At 39.0% G+C, this 23,649-nt stretch overlaps 3 protein-coding genes across 8 annotated transcripts; 1 reads left to right on the forward strand and 2 right to left on the reverse strand.

The window, feature by feature from the left end:
* Positions 1-338: 338 nt before the first annotated feature.
* tmem169b (transmembrane protein 169b) lies at positions 339-4,691 on the reverse strand. Of its 2 annotated transcripts, none has more exons than XM_044365559.1 (3): positions 4,199-4,691; positions 3,167-3,571; positions 339-2,751 (listed from the first exon to the last, which is right to left on the reverse strand). In XM_044365559.1, exons 2-3 carry the CDS (start codon positions 3,438-3,440, stop codon positions 2,117-2,119), a joined length of 909 nt encoding a protein of 302 aa, XP_044221494.1. In that variant the 5' UTR covers positions 3,441-3,571; positions 4,199-4,691; the 3' UTR covers positions 339-2,116. The 2 variants fall into 2 exon arrangements, with proteins under 2 accessions (XP_044221494.1, XP_044221493.1); XM_044365558.1 differs by having other exon boundaries at positions 3,167-3,575.
* Positions 4,692-5,003: 312 nt separating this feature from the next.
* On the forward strand, positions 5,004-9,872 carry LOC122992028 (protein SIX6OS1). Of its 3 annotated transcripts, none has more exons than XM_044365555.1 (14): positions 5,008-5,358; positions 5,545-5,601; positions 6,312-6,438; positions 6,538-6,627; positions 6,725-6,912; positions 7,005-7,047; positions 7,144-7,255; positions 7,388-7,535; positions 7,658-7,758; positions 8,197-8,396; positions 8,486-8,621; positions 8,704-8,745; positions 8,828-8,852; positions 8,931-9,872. In XM_044365555.1, exons 1-14 carry the CDS (start codon positions 5,307-5,309, stop codon positions 9,056-9,058), a joined length of 1,449 nt encoding a protein of 482 aa, XP_044221490.1. In that variant the 5' UTR covers positions 5,008-5,306; the 3' UTR covers positions 9,059-9,872. The 3 variants fall into 3 exon arrangements, with proteins under 3 accessions (XP_044221492.1, XP_044221490.1, XP_044221491.1); XM_044365556.1 differs by having other exon boundaries at positions 5,011-5,358; positions 7,658-7,722; XM_044365557.1 differs by lacking the exon at positions 6,538-6,627 and having other exon boundaries at positions 5,004-5,358.
* On the reverse strand, positions 9,323-22,902 carry pfkla (phosphofructokinase, liver a). 3 transcript variants are annotated; one of them, XM_044365551.1, is made up of 22 exons: positions 22,624-22,902; positions 20,753-20,826; positions 20,510-20,587; positions 18,357-18,546; positions 17,888-18,053; positions 17,501-17,545; positions 17,313-17,421; positions 17,008-17,103; positions 16,521-16,613; positions 16,019-16,144; positions 14,109-14,173; positions 13,897-13,960; positions 13,624-13,770; positions 13,476-13,546; positions 12,488-12,575; positions 12,249-12,401; positions 11,838-12,002; positions 11,681-11,742; positions 10,841-10,952; positions 10,612-10,711; positions 10,412-10,517; positions 9,323-10,315 (listed from the first exon to the last, which is right to left on the reverse strand). In XM_044365551.1, the coding sequence occupies exons 1-22, from the start codon at positions 22,706-22,708 to the stop codon at positions 10,168-10,170; spliced, it is 2,343 nt and encodes a 780-aa protein (XP_044221486.1). In that variant the 5' UTR covers positions 22,709-22,902; the 3' UTR covers positions 9,323-10,167. The 3 variants fall into 3 exon arrangements, with proteins under 3 accessions (XP_044221486.1, XP_044221488.1, XP_044221489.1); XM_044365553.1 differs by lacking the exons at positions 20,753-20,826; positions 22,624-22,902 and adding an exon at positions 20,042-20,052 and having other exon boundaries at positions 20,510-20,589; XM_044365554.1 differs by lacking the exons at positions 20,510-20,587; positions 20,753-20,826; positions 22,624-22,902 and adding an exon at positions 20,042-20,062.
* Between the last annotated feature and the right edge of the window lie 747 nt (positions 22,903-23,649).

The raw sequence follows: 23,649 nt of genomic DNA on the forward strand, positions 1-23,649 counted from the left end.
GTTTTTTGGCCTTGTTTTAACAAAAATTGGACAGTAAAACAGTTGGTGAATATGTGCTGACCATGACAGTGCTTTTCTTCAACACACACTGCTGACCTTGCATATGGACAGTAATCGTCCCAGTGTAACACCAGGGTGCCAATAATCAGATTTCAATGCACCCAGAACTACTCAGAGAGCCATCCGCATCTGTGTGCACCCTGCAGGGATGTATGCCGACGTCTTAAGAGTGTGTGGAACCAGGCAGAAAACAGTGACCTGCGGTGCATTGCTGTATAACAACACAAAACAAATTCATACCACTATATAGATTTAAAAATGATCACATAATTGCCATGTAATGATGTACACTTTATTTCATTTGTGTATTCCTTTACTTTGCCTGTATTTACTGTAGGTTCACAACATGTAATGTGGAATGCAAGAAAATGTCCCATACAGACATAATTCACAACCACAGAGCCATGCCTTTATGAAAATATAACTGAATTACTTTACCCAGCCATAAATATTTCAATCACCAAATATTTAAACCATCTAATCTGTAAACCTCATCAACCACATCAGCTATGTATTTCAAGCAGTTAATAATAACTGTTTGTAATACATTTACTTCAAAGTGCCAGAGTATAAAACACCTAGCTACAACAATTTCAGATGCAGACTTAAATATTAAAAATAAATTAAATCAACATTAAACATATGACTGTATGGAAAATGTAACAGGAATTCTCAGGTGGAAAATTACAGAAAACTTCATTTTACTCCTGTGTGTACCAAGATTGTGAAGATGTGTAGTTAATATCAAAGACATCTGTGTTGATAGTGCCATAAACAAATGAGAACTTGACATTTGTCAGCTTGTACTGACTATGGCTTAAATCATGGCTGGATTAACCTGCTCGTGGGGCCATATAGGCAAAAAAATAGCTGTGGGCCGACCACCCTTCCTCTCCCATGTCGCTTCCAAGTACCCGTCAAGTACGGAGCACGCAGGAGACTACACATGACAGCTTGTATTTACCGTAGAGGCCCAGAAACCAACAAGTGCTCTAATGCTGGGATTCTTCCTAGCACCTAAATCTTCTGTGCTTCGGTTTGTTTTTGGTGATTTGATGAAACACAAATCTATTTATGAATATGCACCATGTGAGCTCAATATTATCTGGAATAATAAAGGTATTTAAAAACCTGATGTTGACACAGAGCCTCTCCACAAGACATTACCGACCTTAAGGTGCCTTTTGTTTCAGCTGATATTGAGCTTAATTCCCGATAAAATTTGCAGTTTACATACATTTCCACAAACTAATTGGCACACAGTTTAAAAAAGGGCATCTCTGGGGCAGTTGTGTGTCTGGTGGCATGGTGCAGTTGGTAATCCAGCCTCTGCTCAAATACAGTGCCTACAAAAAGTATTCACCTCTCCGTGGAAGTTTTCATGTTTTATTGGCTTTTTTGACACTTATTAATTACACAAATTACTTACAAATACAAAAACTTGTTTGCATAAGCATTAACCCCCTTTAATGGGACACATATGAGGTGAACCCTTTGTGTAGGCTTTGTATAACTTCATTGGGTGATTGTGATGACTTCATATACAAGACAGTGATGCCTTTGAAAAGAACGCTACTTCTGATGATCAGTGATCACATTTAGTTACAGATATTTACAGATGAAGTGAAACTCCAGTAATGTGTGTTATCAGTGTCCACTGTTAGTTTATCCAAACCTTAGGAATCAAGGCCTGTATGTATCAAAAGGTGTTTGAGTGGGAGTGCAGTTCCATAATTATTGGTGGTCATTTAGTGGTCTGAGGGGAGCTGTGACAACCGTAAAAAAAACCTGTAAGTTGCAAAAAAAAAATGACCCAACTTCACTACTCCCATGCACAGAGGCATAATTTGAATCCAACAATGGTTTACAATGTTTGTAGTAATAGTTCAGCATTTCAAGGACAGTTCAGGCAGTGTTTGACAAGTTGTCATTTTCAGAAAAATGTACAGTGATGCAGCTTTAAAATATTCTCCTGTGACATGACTTGCATTTGTTTGTCATATCACCACTCCTTCGACTCAAGGCCTACATCACAAGACCTCAGTGTCACCCTACTTCACACCGATGATGTCTGGGCGTGTTCACTGGGGGCTTTGCTCTGCAGAGTGCCAGAAACTGTATCAGAATCAAGCAGCTCCACTATGCTGTAGGGGGAACAGTCTTCAAGACCCAGCTTCCCACAGGCCCAGCCACAGAAGCCTTTCTCCAAGTCTCTCACCGCCTGCCACCACTCGCTGAAGGCCCATGACACCTGCACCACAGCCGAGTACAGCGCCAGAGACAGCGCCATGGGCATGATGAGCATGGGGTAGAAGATGATGAGGAAGGGGCATATTGTAATCTTGTGCCAGAACGTCCGCTCCTCATTGTAAACCAGGAAGACATTGTACCAGGTGAGTGTGCCGTAGTAGAAGGAGGTGATGAAGGAGAGGAGGAAAACCACAGGGAAACAGGAGATGCTCCACAGGACAACGTGGGGTCCCTGGCACACACCGAAGCCGCAGGGGCGCTTATAGCCCTCCCCTGCCTCACACTCTGCATCAAGACGTTCCTTTGACCTGGCCAGGTCTCTGAGTTCCTTCTCTGTCAAAGTGACGTGTATGTCCACCACCTGACCCTTCTTCTTGCCCCGGGTGATGGTGCCTGTCAGAGTCACGTAGCGGCTGTCTGGAGGAAGGTTCCAGCCTCCACCTGTTAAGAGATAATATGACATAAGATATTTAACCAGACAACAGAAGTAGATTCCCCTTTCTTGTTTATCCTGTTTTTTTTGGTGGTTAACTACACTAACTAATCACAGGGAGACCATGGAGACATTTGAAATAGGACAGCAGCAGCTCAAATAGAAACAAGCAAGGACTTAATGTAGAAATGTGGTTAAGAAAAATATAATCTTGCTTTTTGTTCTGTTTAAAAGTATTGCATGTGATGAAATGCATACCCATATTGATGACACCTCACTATAATCCTCTATTTTTGTTCATATGTAGTGGATTTTCATGGTGAGAATTGCATGGTGCGCCTGTTATTATTACTCATGTATGCTTCAGTAATAATAACTGACATGTGGCTTCATGATTTTAAAAGAATCTGACTCTCCTCTCACCTTCGCCTGTGGGTGTGCAGAGGAATTTAGCTCCCTCCTCAGCGCTCCTCTCTGCACCCTCCTCACCACCCTGCTCCTCTCCCGGCGCCCTCTCCGTTTCAGAGCGGTAAACAATAATGGACTCCGGGCGCGGGTCTTTCTTCTTCCTCCTCTTCCTCCTGATGGAGGGTCCAACTTCTCCATCGTCGACATGGTTCCCTGATATGTCTGATCTTAAGGAGATCATCTGAGGGCTTCCCTCTCCTTCAGTTTGAGGCTCCTCTACCTGGGCCATACTCTCACCTGACCAAATAAACTCTGACTCTCTGTTACTTTTTGATGGGTTATATATGGAGACTAATGGTGAAATCCTGAGCACAACAAACTGTGTCCACTCATTGTGTTTTTTAAATCCAAGGAGGATTTCTGGCTGAATGCCATGTGATAAAGGCATACACACACACACATAGAGACAGAGGGAGGAGGGGGTGGAGAGAAAAAACATTAGAAAAAGTGGGTTTACCCTTTAAAGTCACAATAATTTAATCCTCTATGTACAGTGATCCTGGCCTAGATTCTGCATAGTAGCCTATTTGTGTATGTGCTGGTGTTGACTGATAAAATATACTAAATGTCACATTATCATGGTAAGAAACTGCATGAGGCATCTGAGCAGTCAGTGAACAAATCGCACTAGAAAATATAACAAAAAGCTCGATACATTTGATCAGATAGGGGGGTTGGGGGTCGTCTCTGCTTTCCATGCGAGTGAGCCGACACTCGGTGGATGCGCTGCGAGCTCAGTGTTTGAACACAATCGGCATATTTCTATTGCAAAAACATACAAGACAATCTACACGATTCAGTGACGGATTGTGGTAATTTTCCAAAAGAATGCATCATTTGATGAGAGGCGTTGAAATCGACAATGCCACCCATTCTTCAGACAGCTGATCCCCTCCCATTTAAATCCCACCCATGTCCTCTCTTTTGTCTGGCAGCCGGCGAACAACATGTACTGTTACTAAAACTGCAATAGAAATCTAGTCTTACCTTGAATAGGCTGGAAGAGCACCGAGTAGATAAATTACACTGTGTGAATATAAATCGGCAAATTTGTCTGGTACATTGCAGCAGCCCTGCACATCACAGCGCAGTGTTTTGACCCATACAGATGCGTTACGCAAAATGATTTCCAGAATATCACTAAACCCGCCCCTCTAACGCTGCCGTCATGACGTAAAAGCACATCTGTCACAGAGAAAACACAAACCTACACATATATTATAAAATACAGATATTGTTTCAGAATTTATAAAATATGCACACATCTCTGATGATATGAACTCAACTTCCGTAACTGTTATGACATTGCACTATTTATATAACGTTACTACCGCGACATGTCTTGCTGTTGATAAAGTAAATAACAAATAAACTTTGGTATAAATATATATCATGAGCTAAATAATGTAAGAAATGTGTTAAAGTTGCCAAATCATGGTAAGGTCACAGTTTAACCACATTGTTACCATGGCTACCGTAAAACATTTTGCCCAAAGTACAAACAGTGCAGTTGGGGTCGTGTCTAGATGGTAACCCTGTATTTGCTAAACTATCGCGAGATTTGCAAAGAAATAAACTTTAACCAACTTCAACCCTCACCCTATGCACTCACCACGTTTCAAGTGATCATTTAAATCCAAACCATGATCTTTCCCGAACCAAAACCAATTGTTTTTTGTGCCTTAATCTAACCAGACCTTAACCACAGTATTGTCACATCATAAAACAGCGAGACGAGAATATTTAGAAGCGGCTCGTGAGAGTTTCGTAAATCTAATGTTACCGTCAGCTACTGTTAACAGTTCTTAACTGCAGGCTTAGTGAATATTACTGAAATATGTCTCAAATAAGTATTTTCAAACTGTTGCAAGTGCAACCTGACATTTAAAAGCTAAAGCAAAGTTATATCGTGGGTCTCTGAATTAAAATAAGTTATAACATGAATATCCACCTATCACCGAGCTGATTAAAGTTATGATCGTCCTTCACACGTAACGTCTGAACCGTTGACACCGAGACAACGGCAACTTGATAGTGAGAGGACTAAGAAGACTTATGCTCGCTTTAATGTGATTAACATTAGGCTGGTGTAAAAATGAACGACCAATTTTCACTCAGTAAAATCGACAGCTTCCTTTTTCAGCTTGGTAAGCTCAGTTTTATAATTTATTTTAAGTAAATAGTTGTAGTTTTCTTGTCATTTGATGTTTGCTTGGCTTGCAAGATAATGCTAACCATTAGCTGCATAGCTGCTTTTTTATATAACTGTTTTACTTTGTTTTGTTTTGTTGTTGTTGTTTTTGTTTGTTTGTTTTTCTTTTTGTATTTTACAGTTCTTCAAACTCGTGAGCTTTCCCAAAAGAAGAATGAAATCAACCAACAAATTACAGGTGATTATGTCTAAAAAGTTATTCTTCTTCATTTAGCTAGTTATACAAAATTAGACATTGTATGGCAGTGGCTTTAAAGGACAGGTTCATATTTTTTCAAGTCTGTCTTAAAACAATAGTCAGATGCCAAAATCCACAATTCTCCTTGCGAATTTTTAAAAAAAGTTTATATGAAGGTAATATGAAACGTCATCTGTCCAAATTAGTCAAATCAAGTAGACATCTTTCAACATTATAGTCTTTTTAGTGCCAAAGTCCCTTTTTTTGTTACTATATGTCCACTGCAGCTCAACAGGGAAACACTGTCCAAGGAAACACAAAGAGGGAATTTGATGCCAAAAAGATTGTAAATGTAGCAGATACCCACTTGATATGACTAACCCAGACTGCTGAAGCCTCATATAAGCTTCAGATAAACTTTTAAATACATTCTTTGCACAAAATGACTGTGTGGAAGCACTGTGCATTTTGGCCCCCATCACTTACATTGAAAGTGCATTTGAATGGGATCTTTTAATAGCCAGTATGAACAGGAGGAATGATTACACCAAGGAAAACCTTTTCAGTTAATTTGGGCACCTGACTTGTTTTGAGACAGACTTGAACAAATCAATTTATCCTTTAGCAGTGATTAATGTTTTCTAATATGTTAACATAAAATGTAGTTGTGTTAAATGGTGCACCTCAAGTGTCTATATGTTTGTCAACAGTTTGCAGAGCTGACATTGCAAAGAGAAGGTCTTACATTGAAACAGTCCAAACAAGTATCAAGAAACTTGAGGAAGAAATCAGGGTGAAGCAGAGCACTGGCAACCACAATAAAGCAAATGCAAAAAGGTATGACAGTGTAAAAAAAAAGATGACTGGGTAAAAACATTAAGAGTGCAGTTAGTGTGGATATTCACAGATTACTGCTTGTCATTCATGTAACTTTAGCATGAAGGCGACTAACAGCCTGCTTCTTCAGTATGAACATACACTGAAAGCAGAACTGGAGAGCGCAAAAGCCAGCTACAACCAAGACATGTGGGTTCACTTAGCTTTGGTGTTAAATTATGATTGATATTTTATTGTGTACATTAATAAACACAGCTGTATTATTCTTCATCTGCAACCCAACAAGGGAAATCTACGAAGAGAGGATTTCAAGATACAGGACTATATTCCAGTCCCATAAAGATCATTATTGCCAAAATCCTCTTGCTCAGAAACTCCTCATGCTGCATGCCGAGAAAGAGGAGATCGAGTTTAGGATCAAGGCTTGTGATGATCAAATAACAATGAAACAGATGGAGCTGGAAAATCTCACTGGTAATAAACCCTTTACATCATCATAACTTGCTCTGGTGGAGCTGAAATGTTTTACAGCTCTTTCACAGTTAATTGAATCTCTGTCTGACCAGGTCCAGCAATCAATTCTTCTTCCACTGAGACACTCCCAGACAGGTATCGTTAGTTAATCGTGTAGATAAAAAAGAATAATGACACATCGCCTCCAGAAAAGCTCCATTTTACTCTGATTGAGTTCATTTTTACTTCTAGTGTTTCTGGCCAGCAGCCTGTAACAGAACCAGAGGAAGATTTAGATCCTCAGACAGAGGATGACAATGACTCTTCCATTGACATCTCCTCTCTGCATCTCAACCAGACTAAGGTACTGGGATACAATCAGTCAAAGTTAATGGCATTTAAAAGATGATGAAATTCTACCAATCATGAAATACAGAATAAAAACCATGTTGAAGATGGTCCTGTTATAAACAGCCGCTCTCTTAAACTTGAACAGATTTGGCAGAATGGTGATACAACAGCTGTAGAGGCAAATGCTGAAGAAGTTCATGATGAAAACAAGGCTCAGGATGCACTCACCTGTAGTAATTCCCCAGAAAAAGCAAGCAATGAGCAATACATGTGGTCATATCAACAGCCAGATGGTAAGTAGAGGGAAGTCTGATATGTATTTTAGTTAATTTTAAACACTTTGCTCACTAGATGCAGTTTTTTGTGTTTGGATGTTTATGTTCCATCAAAACCCATGGGCAAAATATTTCTTTAGAGCAAAGTCGGCCAGATGAGATGCAAGCTGAGGAGCAGGAGCAGGAAACTGGACCAGGAAAGCAGGTCTTGTCAACTACATTCAGGCTGAACCTAAAAAGTGTCAGTTTGCCAAATTTACCAAAAACCTTTTTCCTCTTATTACTCATGCTGGTATCTAGTCTAGAGTCTTACAAAAACTTTAGTTTCAGTTTAATCTGGTAAAGTTTAAGATCTTCACCACTGAGACAGTGATCTTTCATTAGTGGCTCTCACAGCATCGTTGAATTATATCAATGTCTCTTTCCAGAAACAATCTTAGGTTGCTGAGGATTCATTGAGAACTACTTTCTATTAAGATAAGACAGTCAATGAAAAAGCTTCTGAGTAACTAATGACAGTTTGTCTGTTAAGAGATGTTTATTTATTTAACAGCTGTTGTCCCTGATTGTAACAAATAGTGGTACAGTGTCATTATGGTCTACACTGTAAATGCCATTTCTAGAGGTTTCCTATTTCTCCTGTTGCATATGAGTTATACTCAAGGTGTTTCCTGCATAGGAAAAGCGGTCCGCTATATCAGAGGTAGAGGAAGCAGTAGAGGAAGAGATGGAGGAAAGAGTAGCTGCAGAGGAAGAGCAGGCACCAAGCAAAGAGGACAATGAGAGACTCACTGCTTTTTGTCAGTCATCATCTCAAGAAATTCAGTCTTCCCCTGCAACAGTGAAAACTGTGCCTTCAACCTCAACATTCCCATTTAAGTAAGGTTTCATCCAATTTGTCTGTCACTGTGAATAACTGTTAAGCCTGCTGCTAAGAACTAACGCATGTTTCAATGTGTTGGCTTCAGCATTAGCCCTGGTTGTTCCCCTCATCAAGGGACCTCCGATACCAAATCTCCAGCTTTCCTGTTTGCTCTGAACTCTGGTCCTAGCACGCCGGGCTTCTCTGGATTTGGGTTTGATATGGGCTCTTCACAGGAGGAGGTGAGGAGTGAGCAAAATAAAAGCTATGTGACAGAAATCACTGACTCTTTAGTTTTGGACTTACCTGGAAGTTTCTTTGCAGGACTCATCCTTCCCATTCACCAGCTCTTTTTTCAGTGAGAAGGTACTGCATTTTTCCTCTAACACAACTTTTTCATTCAGTATGAACTAAAACAAAAACACCAAACTCTGTTATCTCTTTTCAGAAAATGATGGAGTCAAAATCAAGCGGTAAACATCAAATCAAATCTACATTTATGTGATGTGCCTTACCTGCTTTGGACTTAAGGTATGTATGTAACTTTGCAGGCCCTGACTTCCTGTTTGACCAACCAGAGCAGAGTGAAGACTTCCAGTTTACCTTTAGCTCCAAGAGCCCTCAGACCACCAACAGAGAAAACACCAGCGATGAGTTTCCATTTTCATTCAACTTTTGAGAGTTTTAAGGGAAACATCTGAAAGTTCATGATTTAGTCCCTTTAGTTGTTCTCATGTTGAACTGAAGTTTAGATTTCATAGTTTAACTTCATTATAAAACATCTACTTCAGCAGTTCTAAAAATCTAAGTGAAATTTGCCAGATGTGACTTTTCCAAATGCATTTTTTTAGTTCTGTGAATTGGTGGCTATTCATTTGTCTATGTATCTTAATATCACATTTCACTATTTATTCACACTAGTAAGAACACATTTCTAACAATATCATTGTTGAATACGTTTTATTGAAGCTCTAGCATTGGTCTAAAAATAATAAACAATGTATATATTCCCTTAAAGATTTCCCTATTGTAAGTACATTAGATGTGAAGTTTGTCACATAGTGTAAGTAAATGCATATATCTATATATAGTGAATTACTATTCATTTTGCATTGATTATTGACAGAAGCACTGTGTTTAAAAAAAAATAGAAAATCCTCACAGTAAGTGTCAGGAGAGTATCTCAGTCAACCACTGGAGCACCCCAACTTTTATTAAACATAAAAGTGCGTTAAAATTCAGGGGCTCCAAAATTTAGTAGTTCTCACTTGTAGCTAATAAGAAGCTTGTTACAACACTGATATACACCTTTCTTTTACTTTAGGCTCATGTTCAGTTAAAGGCAAAAATCTCTTTATAGGCCTTCTATGTATGTGATTCTGTACCAAACCATTACATATTATTACACACACATTACATATCACATACAATCTGCTTTACATAATATTTTTCTGTAGTAAATCAATTAAATTGTTGCTTCTTTGTACACCTGATTGTCTTTCCATGGCAGTGATTTGACTCTATACTAAGGTTTACTTGCACTTTGGCACAAGAAATAGTAAAAATCTGTGTATTGAATGTCTCATTCCATACATGAATACTTGCAGTACATCTTTACATTTTGTAAATACAGCTACTGAGACTGTGACAACAGGCTGAGATCAATGCTGGCTTTAAAAGTCTTCAATCCTGTAAATGATTAAAAAACATTTTGAAAATGTGTGTGGAAACATCAAGGATGGACAAATAAGGGTTTAAAAGTGCCGAATATGCAGTTTAGAGAAGAGTCTAGAACCCTGAGTCAATGCTGAGGGACTGACGAGTCACATGTTCAATCTCTCCTGGGACATATTCGCAGAAGCTGGTTTGGTACTTGGCCAACATTTTCAGAATCTGCCGCAGGTCAAACCACCATTGGACTTTGGGCATCCGGTGCCTACAAAAACACAATACATATTGTCACACATTGTTTAGACTGAATAATAATGCTATTTGACAAAAAATAGAAAGTTGGTATTTTTGCACAGCTTACTGAAAATCAGTCACAGCCTTCAGTTCAGTGACAGGGATGAATGAGATGACCTTCCTGTTAAGGCCAAGCACACATGCCGTGTCTGGTGAGTTGGCAAACACCCGGCCTGATGGGGGGAAAACAGTGTAATCGTTACATGGTTGCTTGACATCAAGTTTCTGACCAATTTCTCAGTGTCAACTATGACTTTATAACTCTACCTTGGCGGAAGTTTTCAGTCAATCTCTCAGAAATCCACTGCATAGCCTTCACACCCAACTTGGTGCCGAAATTCCTATCAAAGGGAGAAGGTGCCCCTCCCTAGAACAAGAAAACACACTGAATATAAATTCCAGCATGTTGCAAGACTCGGTCACCTCTCTTTGTTTAGTCACTCACTATTGAAGGCTGCTAAACGGTTATTTGACACAGTGGATGGTTGGTTCATACCTGCTGGAGGTGTCCCAACACATTGACTCTACAGTCAAAAATGCCCTTCCCCTCTGATGAATACAGCTTATGGATGAAATCTGTAGTGTAGTGTTCGTGGCATTTTTCATTCCTGTTATGACAAAGAATGTGATCAATAAAGAATAAAACAAATTTGACAGTATTTCATATATACAGTGTCATATGTTCCATATACAGTACCAGTCAAAAGCTTTTCCAGGGGTTTTTCTCTATTTTTAATATTTTCTACATTGTGGAGCAATACTGAAGACATCAAAACTATAAAATAACACATATGGAATTATGTAGTACAAAAAAGTGTTAAACAAACCAAAATATCTTTCATATTTTAGATTCAAAGTAGCCACCTATTACCTAGATGAAAGCTTTGCACACTATTCTCTCAGCCAGCTTCATGCAGTAATAACCTGGAATGGTTTTCTACTGCTACCTCATGAAGCTGGTTATGATCTTGCCAATAGTATGCAAAGTTGTCATCAAGACAAACAGTGGCTACTTTAAGGAATCTAAAATATGAAAGATATTTTGGTTTGTTTAACACTTTTTTGATTACCACATGATTCTATATGTGTTATTTCATAGTTTTGATGTCTTAAGTATTGTTCTACAATGTAGAAAATAGTAAATATAAAGAAAAACCCTTCAATGAGTGGGTGTGTCCAAACTTTTGAGTGTTAGCCTACTGTATATAGAAGTGGATGTCAATTTGAATTTGTTTTGCTGAACTCAAATATTTAGATTCACATTTGCACACCCAGAGATGGAACATAGATAGCTGCTACAACTGGTGTGTGAAATTCTCTGTGTGAATGAATGTACCTCAGCACTAGACCACGCTGGATGTCCTTCTTCATTTTTTCTTTTAAATGTTCCACATTGGTCTGTGAAAAGGCCAGATAATTAAAGATCAACCTGCAGAACATGAGAGAAAAAAGATGAGAAACAGCAGAGTGTATTTTTTATTTGTTGGTCTTACCCTCAGGTCATGGATGTTGACGGGGTCTTCAAAGATGTAGGCTGCATCGGCACCCACAGCTATACCAGTGCTGGATGCCAGATAGCCGCAGAACCCACCCATAGTTTCCACCACAAACACACGTCTCTTGGTCCCAGTGGCAGACTGCTTAATCTTGTCACAACCCTGAGGAGGAAATTGAAATTGCCGTGTGAAAAGGTGCTGGCTGCCTCCATCGCCTTCTCCTCAGAGCACACAGATAATGCTCACTGTCACCTCTGTTTTGAGCAAGCATGCAGAGTTCAAAGTCTATCTCGGTGACACAGCAGCCTGTAATAAGATGTGATGTTTTCTGACGTGGTTTGGTCTCTATTTATATTAATCCTGAAACATCAAAGTCGCACTGTAAATGTGCCATCTGCTCAGCGTTACCTCCATGGCAGCATTGACAGCGGTGTCTGCTCCTAGGCTGAAGTCAGTTCCAGGAACGTTGTTGCTGATGGTAGCAGGGATGACACACATGGGGATGCAGAGCTCATCATAGCGACTCCGGGCTTCAAACAGCTGCAGCACACCTTCGTACGCCTTTGAAAGTCACGCAGAGGTAAAATGAAGACCACTCTGATGTAACATTGACACTATGAATTAAGGAATTAAAGGCTCCACTCTACCTCAAACCCCCCAATTACAAGCAGAGCTGAGATGTTCAACTTGTTGATGGTGCCTACGATCTTCTCCATGCATTTGCTTGGAAGGGTTCTGAAAAAAGACAGATATTTAAAAAATCACTAAAAAGGAGCACTCCACCAATTTTATATGTCAATGTACTGGTCACACAGAGACCTAGACAGCCTGTGAAAACAGCTGTGTAATGTCTCCTGTGGCTCTGGAAAAAAAGCTGAGTCAAGTCTGAGAAAAATTCTTAAACAATATAATATTGGTGTCTCAGCTTAGAGTTGCAGATTATTGTTAACAAAAAGCTTATGTTTACAATGGATGTGGGCTTTTAAGAGGAAAGTATACTCTGTCAGAAGGGCTTGTCAGATGGTCGAATATCTTCAGAAACCCCCTCCCCCCACACCTTTCGGATTAAGGAGAGCTGTATACCATTTCTGTAATTTTCCAAAACCAACGATCCGAGATTCTTCACTTCATGCTGTGATTGGCCAGCTGTGTGGATGTGTTATCCCTGTTTTTAAACAATATCACAAAGATATCTTTTGGGTCTAACAAAAGACAAGCTGCAAGTGTAGGAACCAAAGTTTTTGGAAACCAACTTGCACTAGTTAGAATAGAAAAGCTTTAAATAATACATAAAATCCTTAAAATGACATCTACTCCTTTACCCTCATTGAAAAATCCCAAATCTATGAATATGCATCTTGTTCATTTCTAAAGTTGGCTCCAAACTAGTTGTTACAAATCATGCTTTTACAAGCCCTCCTTTAACTGAAATTTGAGATGAGCACAGAGAAACATTCCCCCTTCAGCAGATGAATGTGAAAACTTCTAATGTCATCACATACATCATTCTGCACAGTGAAGCTCAAACATGCAACTGAAGGAACATGAAAAAGAAACACATTTTTGAGTGGAGGGGGACTTAAAGATTAGTTAAATCCGTTTATGTCAATATAATGAAAGGGTCCTGCTGCTCACCGTTTTGTCCCCAGCAGTGAGCCCCCTTGGCCCGTCCATCCTGCCACAGTGTGCCATTCCATCTCAGACACCTGCAAACAGACAGGTGTCAGTTTTTTCATAGTTTCATTCTGGTTACTTGTTGCTGAAATCTAGAAGAAGGCCTCACCACTCCATCAGCGAGCCCTTGAAAGCCATCACTGACAGCGTAGACCTTGTGTCCGTGAGCGCGTGCTAATCTCACAGCAGACCTCACTGCTGCATTCATGCCTGCAGCTGGAGCTCCCACATTCAGAATAGCCAAAGAGAAGTTGCTCTGAGGGAAGAAGAGTCAGACATAACTGAGCACTAACTGAGTTTAACCTTTGTATTCTGGCATATGTGATATTTGCTAACACAACATGTGTGTGCACGTGTGTGTTTGTGTTACTGGGAGACTCACCGCAGTCTGAGCGGGCTTCTCGAGGGCAAGAAGCTTGTAGATGTTCCAGTTGTTCTCAAAACTCCTGCAAGAAAATAATTATTTTTATCTCTGGTTTCGTTTTTTCACTTACAAAAATGAGTTGACAGACTGTATATCAACAGTTTTGCATAATTGGATATAAATTATATAATATAACTATTTAATATACATGAATACATCTTCGCTCTCACCCTCCACGCAGTTTGACAGCCTCATCAAACCTCTTCTCATTCATGGCCCGCTGCACCAACTTAGTCTGCAAATTATGGTGGAGGACATCTTGGATGATTCATGGATAAAACAGCCTTTCTTTAATTTCAAACTGAGAGACATGGAAAATCCCTCATCCCTGGACTCTGAACTGACCTCTTTGCCAAGTGGGTGTCTGTTATCAGGACATTACCCCAAAATTTAAACACTGTGACAAAATGGAGATTAAACAGACCTCCTAAGAAACCATTTCTAAACAATATCTGAATTGTGGCCTGAACTAAAAGAATAAAGGATCTCTGGGGTCATTTGAGCGAGGAGTAAACAGTAAACATGGACAGAAAACTTCACTCTTTTGGGCCTCTTATCTTACCAGACCAGAACCATAACCTCTAACTCACATTCCTGACGCCTGTACTACTAAGTAAGTTCAACATACTCAGGATATCTTTTCATTGTCTGGCTTCACTGAGCCTAACATTGGCTGTCTACATAACCAGTACTACGAAGCTGATTATCATCTAACTCAGTCAACCCGGGGTTTTCCTATCCAGCTACGAGCACGTTCATGTAAAAGAGGCGGGGTTGTTCATTAAGAGCGACATAATCAGAACCATGAATGAAGTACTTCATGGTATGAGATGAAACGGTGATACCAAGTACCTGTGGAAAACTTCTGTTTAAGAGACAGCAAAAACTCATATTCAACGAAGTGAAACGTAAATGACAGCCTGTAACCATACAACAGAATAAGAAGATGTAGAAACACTGGTTCACTCGTTGTGACCCGATCCTCTGATGTTAACCTGCTCCGGAGCAGTTAAGCTGTTCAGCATAAGTTACCATGGTGATGTACCCAAGTAAGACGTGAACCACTGTCATAGGAAAACTGAAAACTCAGAGTTAAACCTGAAGTTACCTCGCTAACCGCAAATCCTGCTTCGTAGTACAGGCCTCTGGAGTCTCCCTGCAAATCTGAGTCAAACCTCAATTTCACGTAAATTAAATGTCTTATCATTATGTAAGTTATGTAATGTTATTATTTATTTCAGTGTAGATCGTTTGAGAAAGTTGATTCAATTAAGGTTGGATGTCTAGACATCATGAAGTGCTAATATGAAGGTTAATGTTTGATGTGTTGATAGAAGAACTGACTTATTAGGAAATGAATGTACATAACTCTCGTGACTCTAAAGTGTGAATTTTGCAATTAAAACTCATAACTTAATTTCCAGCGTAAGAAAGTCTTTTGCCATCTCAAGTCGAAGTCAAACCACACCATAAAAGTCCATGAAACAAAGAAATTGTATATTCAAACTAGTCCAAACTTATAAAACAGCCTCAAAGTGATTTCTCTTTGAGCTGGTCTCCAGAACTCGAGAGAAATTCTTAAGATGTCTTTTTTATTTGTTTTTCAACCAAGTATGGGCATATTTCATTTTTTATTGAAACAAGTTTTAGTGAAACAAGTTGAAACAAGTGCAAATTTATTGAAATTAAAAAATTAATAAATAATTCAATTCAATAAATAATTAGATTATCATTTTTTATTATCATTTATAGGCCTTATTATTCTTCTTATTTATTATCTTATGCTTTATCGTATATCCCCAAGACATTTAGCTATTAATAAATGTCTTCATTTATCCTAAAAGTGGTCGGTTGTATTCTTTGAGCAACAGTGAATAAACTTCACTGTCAGGAGAAGAACTTATGGTTATGAGACTGATTAATTGACCAAATTGAGAATTAAATTCAAACTTTAACTTTTTTTCTCCGGACATTCAAGGTTACGTCTAGGAGGTGGTGCCCAGACGAGGTTAGCAAACCACTCTGCTGTTTATGGGTATGTTCATGAATATCAATCATAGAAGAGAGGAGAGCGACTCACCATCTCCACACACTCCATGAGGGGCAGACGGACAGGCTGGTTACCTGACAGGCCGATGACACAGGCCGGGGTGTCCGGAGACGCCTCCATCAGGGCAACCACTGCCTCCACACCTAACTTACTGCTCTGAAGACACAAGCACAGATACAAAGAGAGAGACACAAACACAAACAGAGGATACATTAATGCAACTTGGACTTAGGAAATATCACCTCCAACTCTATATACACATTCTTCTTCGAATAATATAGTAAATTGTATTTATAAATAGTTTTCAAGATATTCAAAGACGCTTTACACAAACAGTAAAATAAAAAAAAAAAAATTTTAAAAAGAGATTTTCACTATCATAGGCCATGTCGGTGATCTTTTTGGTGATACAGTTTTGCAGTTGATGCAATTAATATCTAGAACCACCACATATTATTTTCATGACATAATGCAGTTAGTGATTGTTGCTGAAATAGATATAACATAATAATATTTATGTTGTCCAACTCACCAGTATTCTGTCAAACGCTGAGGGAGTTCCTCCTCGCTGAACGTGGCCAAGCACGGTCACTCTGGTATCATAACCCAACCTCTTTACCACCAGCTTCAGAGACACATTATGGGTTTGTCACTTAGTGGAAATACACAGCAGAGACTTGCACAAATAATTAAGACAAAATCTGTCTTGGACATTTTACCAACAAACAATAATCTATCCTTCATATGTGCCTCGTAGGGGTAAGACAAATAATAGGTGAAGCAATGAATCATACAATACATGGCACACATAATCAATTCATTGGCATGATCGATACATTCTCAACTGATGCTGGAGCAGAGGTGTATTCTTCCTTTACTACAGACGTTTAAACACTGAGCTATTTTTGCCAGTTTATGGCTGTCAAACATTTGAATTATATTTTATTTCAACATCCACACAAACTACCTATTGGTAGACAGACAGGCCTCATCCCCAGGCCTTAAATCCTTAAACTTACATCTTTTACGTAATTTGAAGAGATTGGCTTTCCATTTATGTCAATAGCTCCTTCTGCAACAATTATAATGTTGAGTCTGGACCCCTTAGTGCGGCTCTGGAAGTAAACAGATATTAGCCAATAAGTCAGTACACACAAAAATACTTTAAAAGTATCTGAGGAGAGTCAATTCAGCCTCCTATGTTCCTTTAATACACAAATTAATTTCTATATTTCTCATACTGAGCTGCAAAACAGGTGTGCTCCTGTTATTTAACATCAAATATATATGCCTGGAGCTAACATAGAGTCTGGATTAGTCTTACCCCCTCTAGACGGGAGCACATACGGTCCTCCCAGCCCTCCTGAGGAGGGGCCTCTGGAATAAAGAGCCATTCTGCGCCAGATGCAAGTGCTGACACCAGTGCCAGATACCTGGAGTAATATAACAATAATTTGTTTAATTCAATGGAAGAGTACAAGGGAGAGCAAAACGGGCCAAAGTGTTACTCACCCACAGTGGCGCCCCATGACCTCCAGAACAAAGGTACGCTGGTGGCTGTAGGAGGTACACAACAGTTATATTGAAACAAGTGTATAAGCTTTTTCAGGAAGTATGTCAGCATATAAACAGCATTTTCAGATTGTATGCTGTAGAGCAGTGGCATGTTGACTCTGCAAACGAGCAAGTCTGGACAAGATCATAAAAATCACGCCAGCAGACTTGAATAGATGAGTTGTAATTTTTGGCTGTTTGCCTTCCTTTCTATCTCCAGTATTCCCTTTATACTCCCATATTCTATAATTCAGTAAGAATTACTGAACAAATAAATATTACTTCCATCTGTCGCTGTGATGAAACACCAGCTGCCTTACTGTTCAATATCATACAGTGTCTGACCTTATTGCAGTGGTCATGATAGCATCAATTATCTCCATGATGCGGTGCAACGCAGAGTCTGCTCCAATGGTCATGTCAGTGCCGCAGAAGTCGTTGTCTATGGAGCCCACAAGCCCCACGATGTTAAGGTGGCTATGCTGCTTTGCCAGAGTGTCTGTGATCCTTCCTGAAAGTGGCACAATGTTGTAGAAAATACTGCAATACACACCAAACTAAGCTGAATAAATGCTGTACAAGCAAACAGAAATTTCAATGAGGACTTAGTGAACCATAGACTTTTTTTGATTGCTTTTATATACCCATGTAAGCTTAACCTCTGTTGAATTGTGCAGAGGTGTTTTTATGGATTTTTAGGAGCTGAAATACAAAAATGAACCTAAAGGGAGTTTCATTCCACATTGGGTTTTTTAGAAAATGACTGAAATCATCTGAAAGGTGGATTGACAACACTTTCTTGAGAGCACCTTACCTTTTTGTACGAGCTCGGCCAGCAGACCGCTCCACTCGCTGCGGAAGATGTTGGCTCCGGTGAGGCTGCCATCTCCACCACACACACACAGGTTGGTGATACCTCTTTTCACCAGGTTGAAAGCAGCGGAGAGCCTGCCTTCACGGGTCATGAAGGACTTGCATCGAGCGCTACCGATCACAGTCCCACCCTGCCGCGGATAAGTCATATAACAAGTCAGAATCCAATTCAAGACAAATGGGACACTGTAATCTCACACTAAATCACAGATCCTGATGTTAATATTAGATACATTAGTTATCTGAGATGGAAGTTTCAGATATTGGGAAACAGAACAAGTTCTCCCTTGAGACAAATTTTTGATGCATTTTGTGAACTGCAATCATTCTCAGCTAGATAGATATACAGCAGTGGTTCCCAACTTATGGGTAGTGGCTCTCACAAGTGGTCACAAAAAAATAGGGCTGGATGATATATCAAATTAATGTGATTAATTCCATTTTTTGTTATTGCATGATGTGTGAAATGTCTAAATCAGGAAAATCAAGTTATTAAAATATACACAAAAAGTTTATTTTTAGTCAGTTTAGTAACAAAGATGGCTGGTTTTGAGACACAACAGTCCTGTAAACAGTGATGTGAATAGTTACACTACATGCACACCTGTTACATAGTTACTGTCGTGTGTTTGGGTGCATAGCTGTCTCTGGCTATCTCACAAGGAATTTAATAGTCATCTCTCCGAGAAGGACAGACTAAAAATGACTCTGCAACCGGATCTGTGCTTTTGAGTTGTGTTTGTTGACAAGGCATTATCTCTGGTTATCAGAGCTGAAGCGCTGGGAGTCGACTGAACAGTTTCCAGATTCTACTTTGTTCAGTTTGTCCCTGCGTGCCGTGTACACACTAGCAGCAGTCTGCAGATATCAGGCTGATGTTTTGTCATGAAAAACAGACAAAAAAAAGCAGGAGATTCATTAGTGAGCTGACTTCTCTGCTCTGTCTGTGCTGAAACGCATTATTAAATGTGCTCTGCTTAGTTGAAACCTGTGTGGGTTAACCTGTATTTTATGCATAATGATGGTGCAGGTGCTTTTATTATTCTGCACAACTATCTAAAAATATGATGTTATAATCTTGCACTTTGCAGGCAAACAAAAATTAATTAAAACAGACCCCAAGCTTGAAAAAGGAATGTATCATAGTTTTTTGGCCATATCAACTAGCCCTATGAGCATATAATTTAAAAAACAGTCTGCTACAGAAAATTAGGTTTACTTCTGAGACTTTTCTCTAAAGATTATTCAAATGAAACAGTCTGAAAGGGGAAAATCACTTTGATTGAACTGCTTAAAATTCATAGACATGAACCCTGCGAGAGACACAGCTTTGTATAGAGGGTTCATAAGCAAAAAAAAGGTTGGAAACTACTATTAATGAAGAACCTGGACATCTCAGGATACACAATACTATGATGTAGGTTAAACAAAACAATAAAAAAACAACCAGTTTGCTTCAGAAAGAATAGCACATGCCCTTCCACACATTTGCTGCATTAATTCAAGACAACGAATGCCAAATGGGCAGTGTGATTGTTATACTTTTCTCATTATTAGTGCAACTTGCTGCTTGTTTAACACCTAAGGCTTAATGATGACCAAAGCACATGCAGCAAGGCCCCTTACCAGGTTATAACCTTTTTTAGACAGGCAGGGAGAGAAGAGATGAGAGGAGATGGATGAAATAATAAAACTCCTATTAAAACCATAGAAAAGAAAGAGAGATAAAGGTTTAAGAACCAGATAGAAACAACAAAAACTCTAAATCATAATACAGTTAACATCAGCTAACATCTTTCAGGGACACTATGAGCCTCACAGAAGACATTTTGACATAACACATGACAGGTGTAATTAATAACATTAATGATGGCTGAGTTCTTCAGTTTCAGGGTCCTGGTATTGTGCGTGCTGACTCACTGTCATGACTTACTGGGACACTTGAATAGAGCAGAGCCATTGTTAATGTGATTGGTAACACCTGCGCTTTTCCTGCAATGACCAGTCAACATATCTGCTGTAACAAAAAGGCTGATTATAGTTATCTTTACCACTGCTATCAACAGTGACAGATGACTTCATTTTATAACCTACCAGTTGGATGATGTTGGTCACACTGTGCCAGTGTGCCAGTTTGATGTTATCTCCTCCATCCACCAGGCCCTGGTAGCCCTAAAAAGTAATTTCCAGATTGTGAAAATGTTAAAAATCAGCATGCATCCACACGTCCAAATGCTATTCCAACTCCTACATGGGCTGACCTCACTCAAACAAGGTTGAACACCTCACCATATAAGATATATGTTCAATATAAACTGGATGAAGCAGCTTGTTTACCTCATAAATAAGGTAGACCTTGGCCCCCACATAGATGCCCATTCGGGTCACAGCTCGCACAGCAGCATTCATCCCTGAACCAAGGACAAGTGAACACATATAGATTAGATTCTGGTCTATATGGCTGCAACTAACGATTATTTTCATTATTGATTCAGTCAGTCAATAAAATATCAGGAAATGGAAAAAAAGAGTCCATCACAATTTCCCAGGGGTCAAGGTGATGTCTTCAAATGTTTTGTCTGACCAACAGTCCAAATCCCAAAGATATTCAGTTTGCAATGATAGCAAACAAAAACGGATTATCCTAACACTGCCACAAATTATTATTTTCATTATTGATTAATATGACAATTATTTTCTCAATTAATCATTTTGTCTATAAAATGTCATGTTATTATTTCTTAGAGCTCACGGTGACATCCTCGCATGTCTTGTTTTGAGTCCAAAATCCAAAGAGATTTAGTTTTCTATCATGTACGACACAGAAAAGCTTCAAATCCTCACATTCGAGGAGCTGCAACCAGCAAATGTTTTAGCATTTTTGCTTGAGAAATGAATGATTAATTGATTATCAAAATAGTAGCACATTAATTTTCTGTTGATCGACTAATCAACTAATTGTTAAACTTTACAGGTCTGATTCTCATATCATTTCACCAGCGGTGGAAAGTAACTAAATACATTTACTCAAGTACTGTACTTCAGTACAGTTTTAAGGTACTTGTATTTTACTTGAGTATTTCCATTTGATGCTACTTTATACTTCACTCCACTACATTTCAGAGGGAAATATTGTACTTTCTACTCATTTATTTGGCAGCTTTAGTTACTTTTCATATGATTTGACACAATGGATAATATAACAAGCTTTTCAAACACACCACACTGTTAAAGATGAAACCAGGGGGGTGTTCCATCAGGCTGGCTAACAGGATAGCCTGGCTTATTTCGATAAGCCTCTCTAATTTAAGTGAGAGTTAAGTGAGAGACCCTTTGGAGGGGCCCGACCCCTAGGTTGGGAACCACTGGACTAAACTAGCTAACTGTATATAAAGTAGTTCGAACTAGCTTCACCCCCAGCAGCTACAACAGTAACATGCTGCTCTAACACTAATGCTTCAGTATTAATAATCTAATGATGTCATATATAATAATATATCAGTCAGAAGGACCAAACCACTACTATTACTGCAATACTTTAACTACATTTTGCTGCTAATATTAATGTATTTTTACTTAAATAGGATTTCTCATGCAGGACTTTTATTTGTTATGGAGTATTTTTACATTGCTGTATTGGTACTTTTACCACAGTAAAGGATCTGAATACTTCTTCCACCATTGCATTTCACACAAGCTGTTGCACCATCGCCTTGCATGACGAAATCAAACAGTCTGGTGGAAATTACTTAATTATCTCTTACTGGGCAAAGGTGCCATTGCCCAGTAATAGATAATTAATATTTAAAAAACGCTCTATGGAGACTGTAATCACAATCCAGACTCTCAAACATATTTTAATTTTTTTTAATGCATGCAGCCTATGGGCTACACAACCTTTTTTGTTGCATTGTTTTGATGTATGATTTGTTTGTTCTGAGTTGTAGAGTCTGGTGTGGAGGTTTTATTTCCTGTACCAGAAAATGTAACGTTACCAGTAAAGTGTCAAGTGTGATCCACACATCTGAAGGTTACACAGCTGTCCAACTGACATTTTGCTGAGACTGTCAGTCAGTTTTCAGTTCAAACTGTTGTTATTACCTGCGTATGTTAATATTGATTGCAGAAACTTATATTAATATCTAGATTTGTACTTAAAGGCTACTACCTGTATTATAAAGTCAACTTTGAGGGTGTTTTTGATTCACCTTGTGCATCTCCACCGCTGGTCAGCACTGCTATGGCCCGACCAGCCCCCGTCATCTTCAGCTTCTCCAGGTCCATCGAGGACATTTTGACCCCGTCACCTAGCAACAACTAAACTTGGAGAAAATGTAAAAACTGTCCGTTAACAAGCAAGAAAAAGTGGTTTGTTTCGTAACTCCAGTTTGATCCAGAGGTCGTTTCCTCGTTGGCAGCGGGATGAGCCCTCAGTCCGCCCACAGACACTCTACCCCGGGGTTTGACTCCTCCCCGTCCAGAAGAGAGCTCCGTAAGTACAGGGAGCGTTTGTTCTATAGTCCCGCACCGTCCGGCGACTTCCTGTCTCTGTTTTAGTACTTGTTTTAAAACAAACCCCTCCCGCTCGTCAAACCCTGAGGTCACAAGGAGGAAAACTGACAACCGCACGTACAACACGGAGGATTAATTTCGACAGGTTTTATTACGCCAATCATACCAGAAGAAACCCGCCAATTATGGAGGAGAAAAAATGACTATAGTATAAATAAATAAATTAATACATTTTGGACATAATTAAATGAATGTCTTGAATTTATTTCAAAATTACCATACATCAGCTTTTACTTAGGCTATTTCTGGTATTTTTACATGTATTTATTTCTGTATTTCTTCATTTATTTATTTATACTGAAGTAATTTTCCATTCAATTGCACACATATGGATATAAATATAATGTATCAGACGTAAAGAAAACAATGCAGTTTAATTTAATTAATTTGCCTTAAAGGACAGGTTCACAATTTTTCAAGTCTGTCTTAAAACAACAGTCGGGGTCAATATAAACACAGTAAGAGGTTTTCCTTGCTGTAATTATTCCTCCTTTTCATACTGGCTGTTAAAAGTTCCTCATCAAATGCACTTTCAATGTAAGTGACGGGGGCCAAAATCCACTGTGTGTCCACACAATCACTTAGTGCAAAAATGTATTTAAAAGTTGATCTGAAGCTTATATGAGGCTTCAGCAGTCTGAGTTAGTCATATCAGGTAGATA

This window comes from Thunnus albacares, chromosome 11 (genome assembly GCF_914725855.1).
Source record: "Thunnus albacares chromosome 11, fThuAlb1.1, whole genome shotgun sequence".
Classification (NCBI taxonomy): domain Eukaryota; kingdom Metazoa; phylum Chordata; class Actinopteri; order Scombriformes; family Scombridae; genus Thunnus; species Thunnus albacares.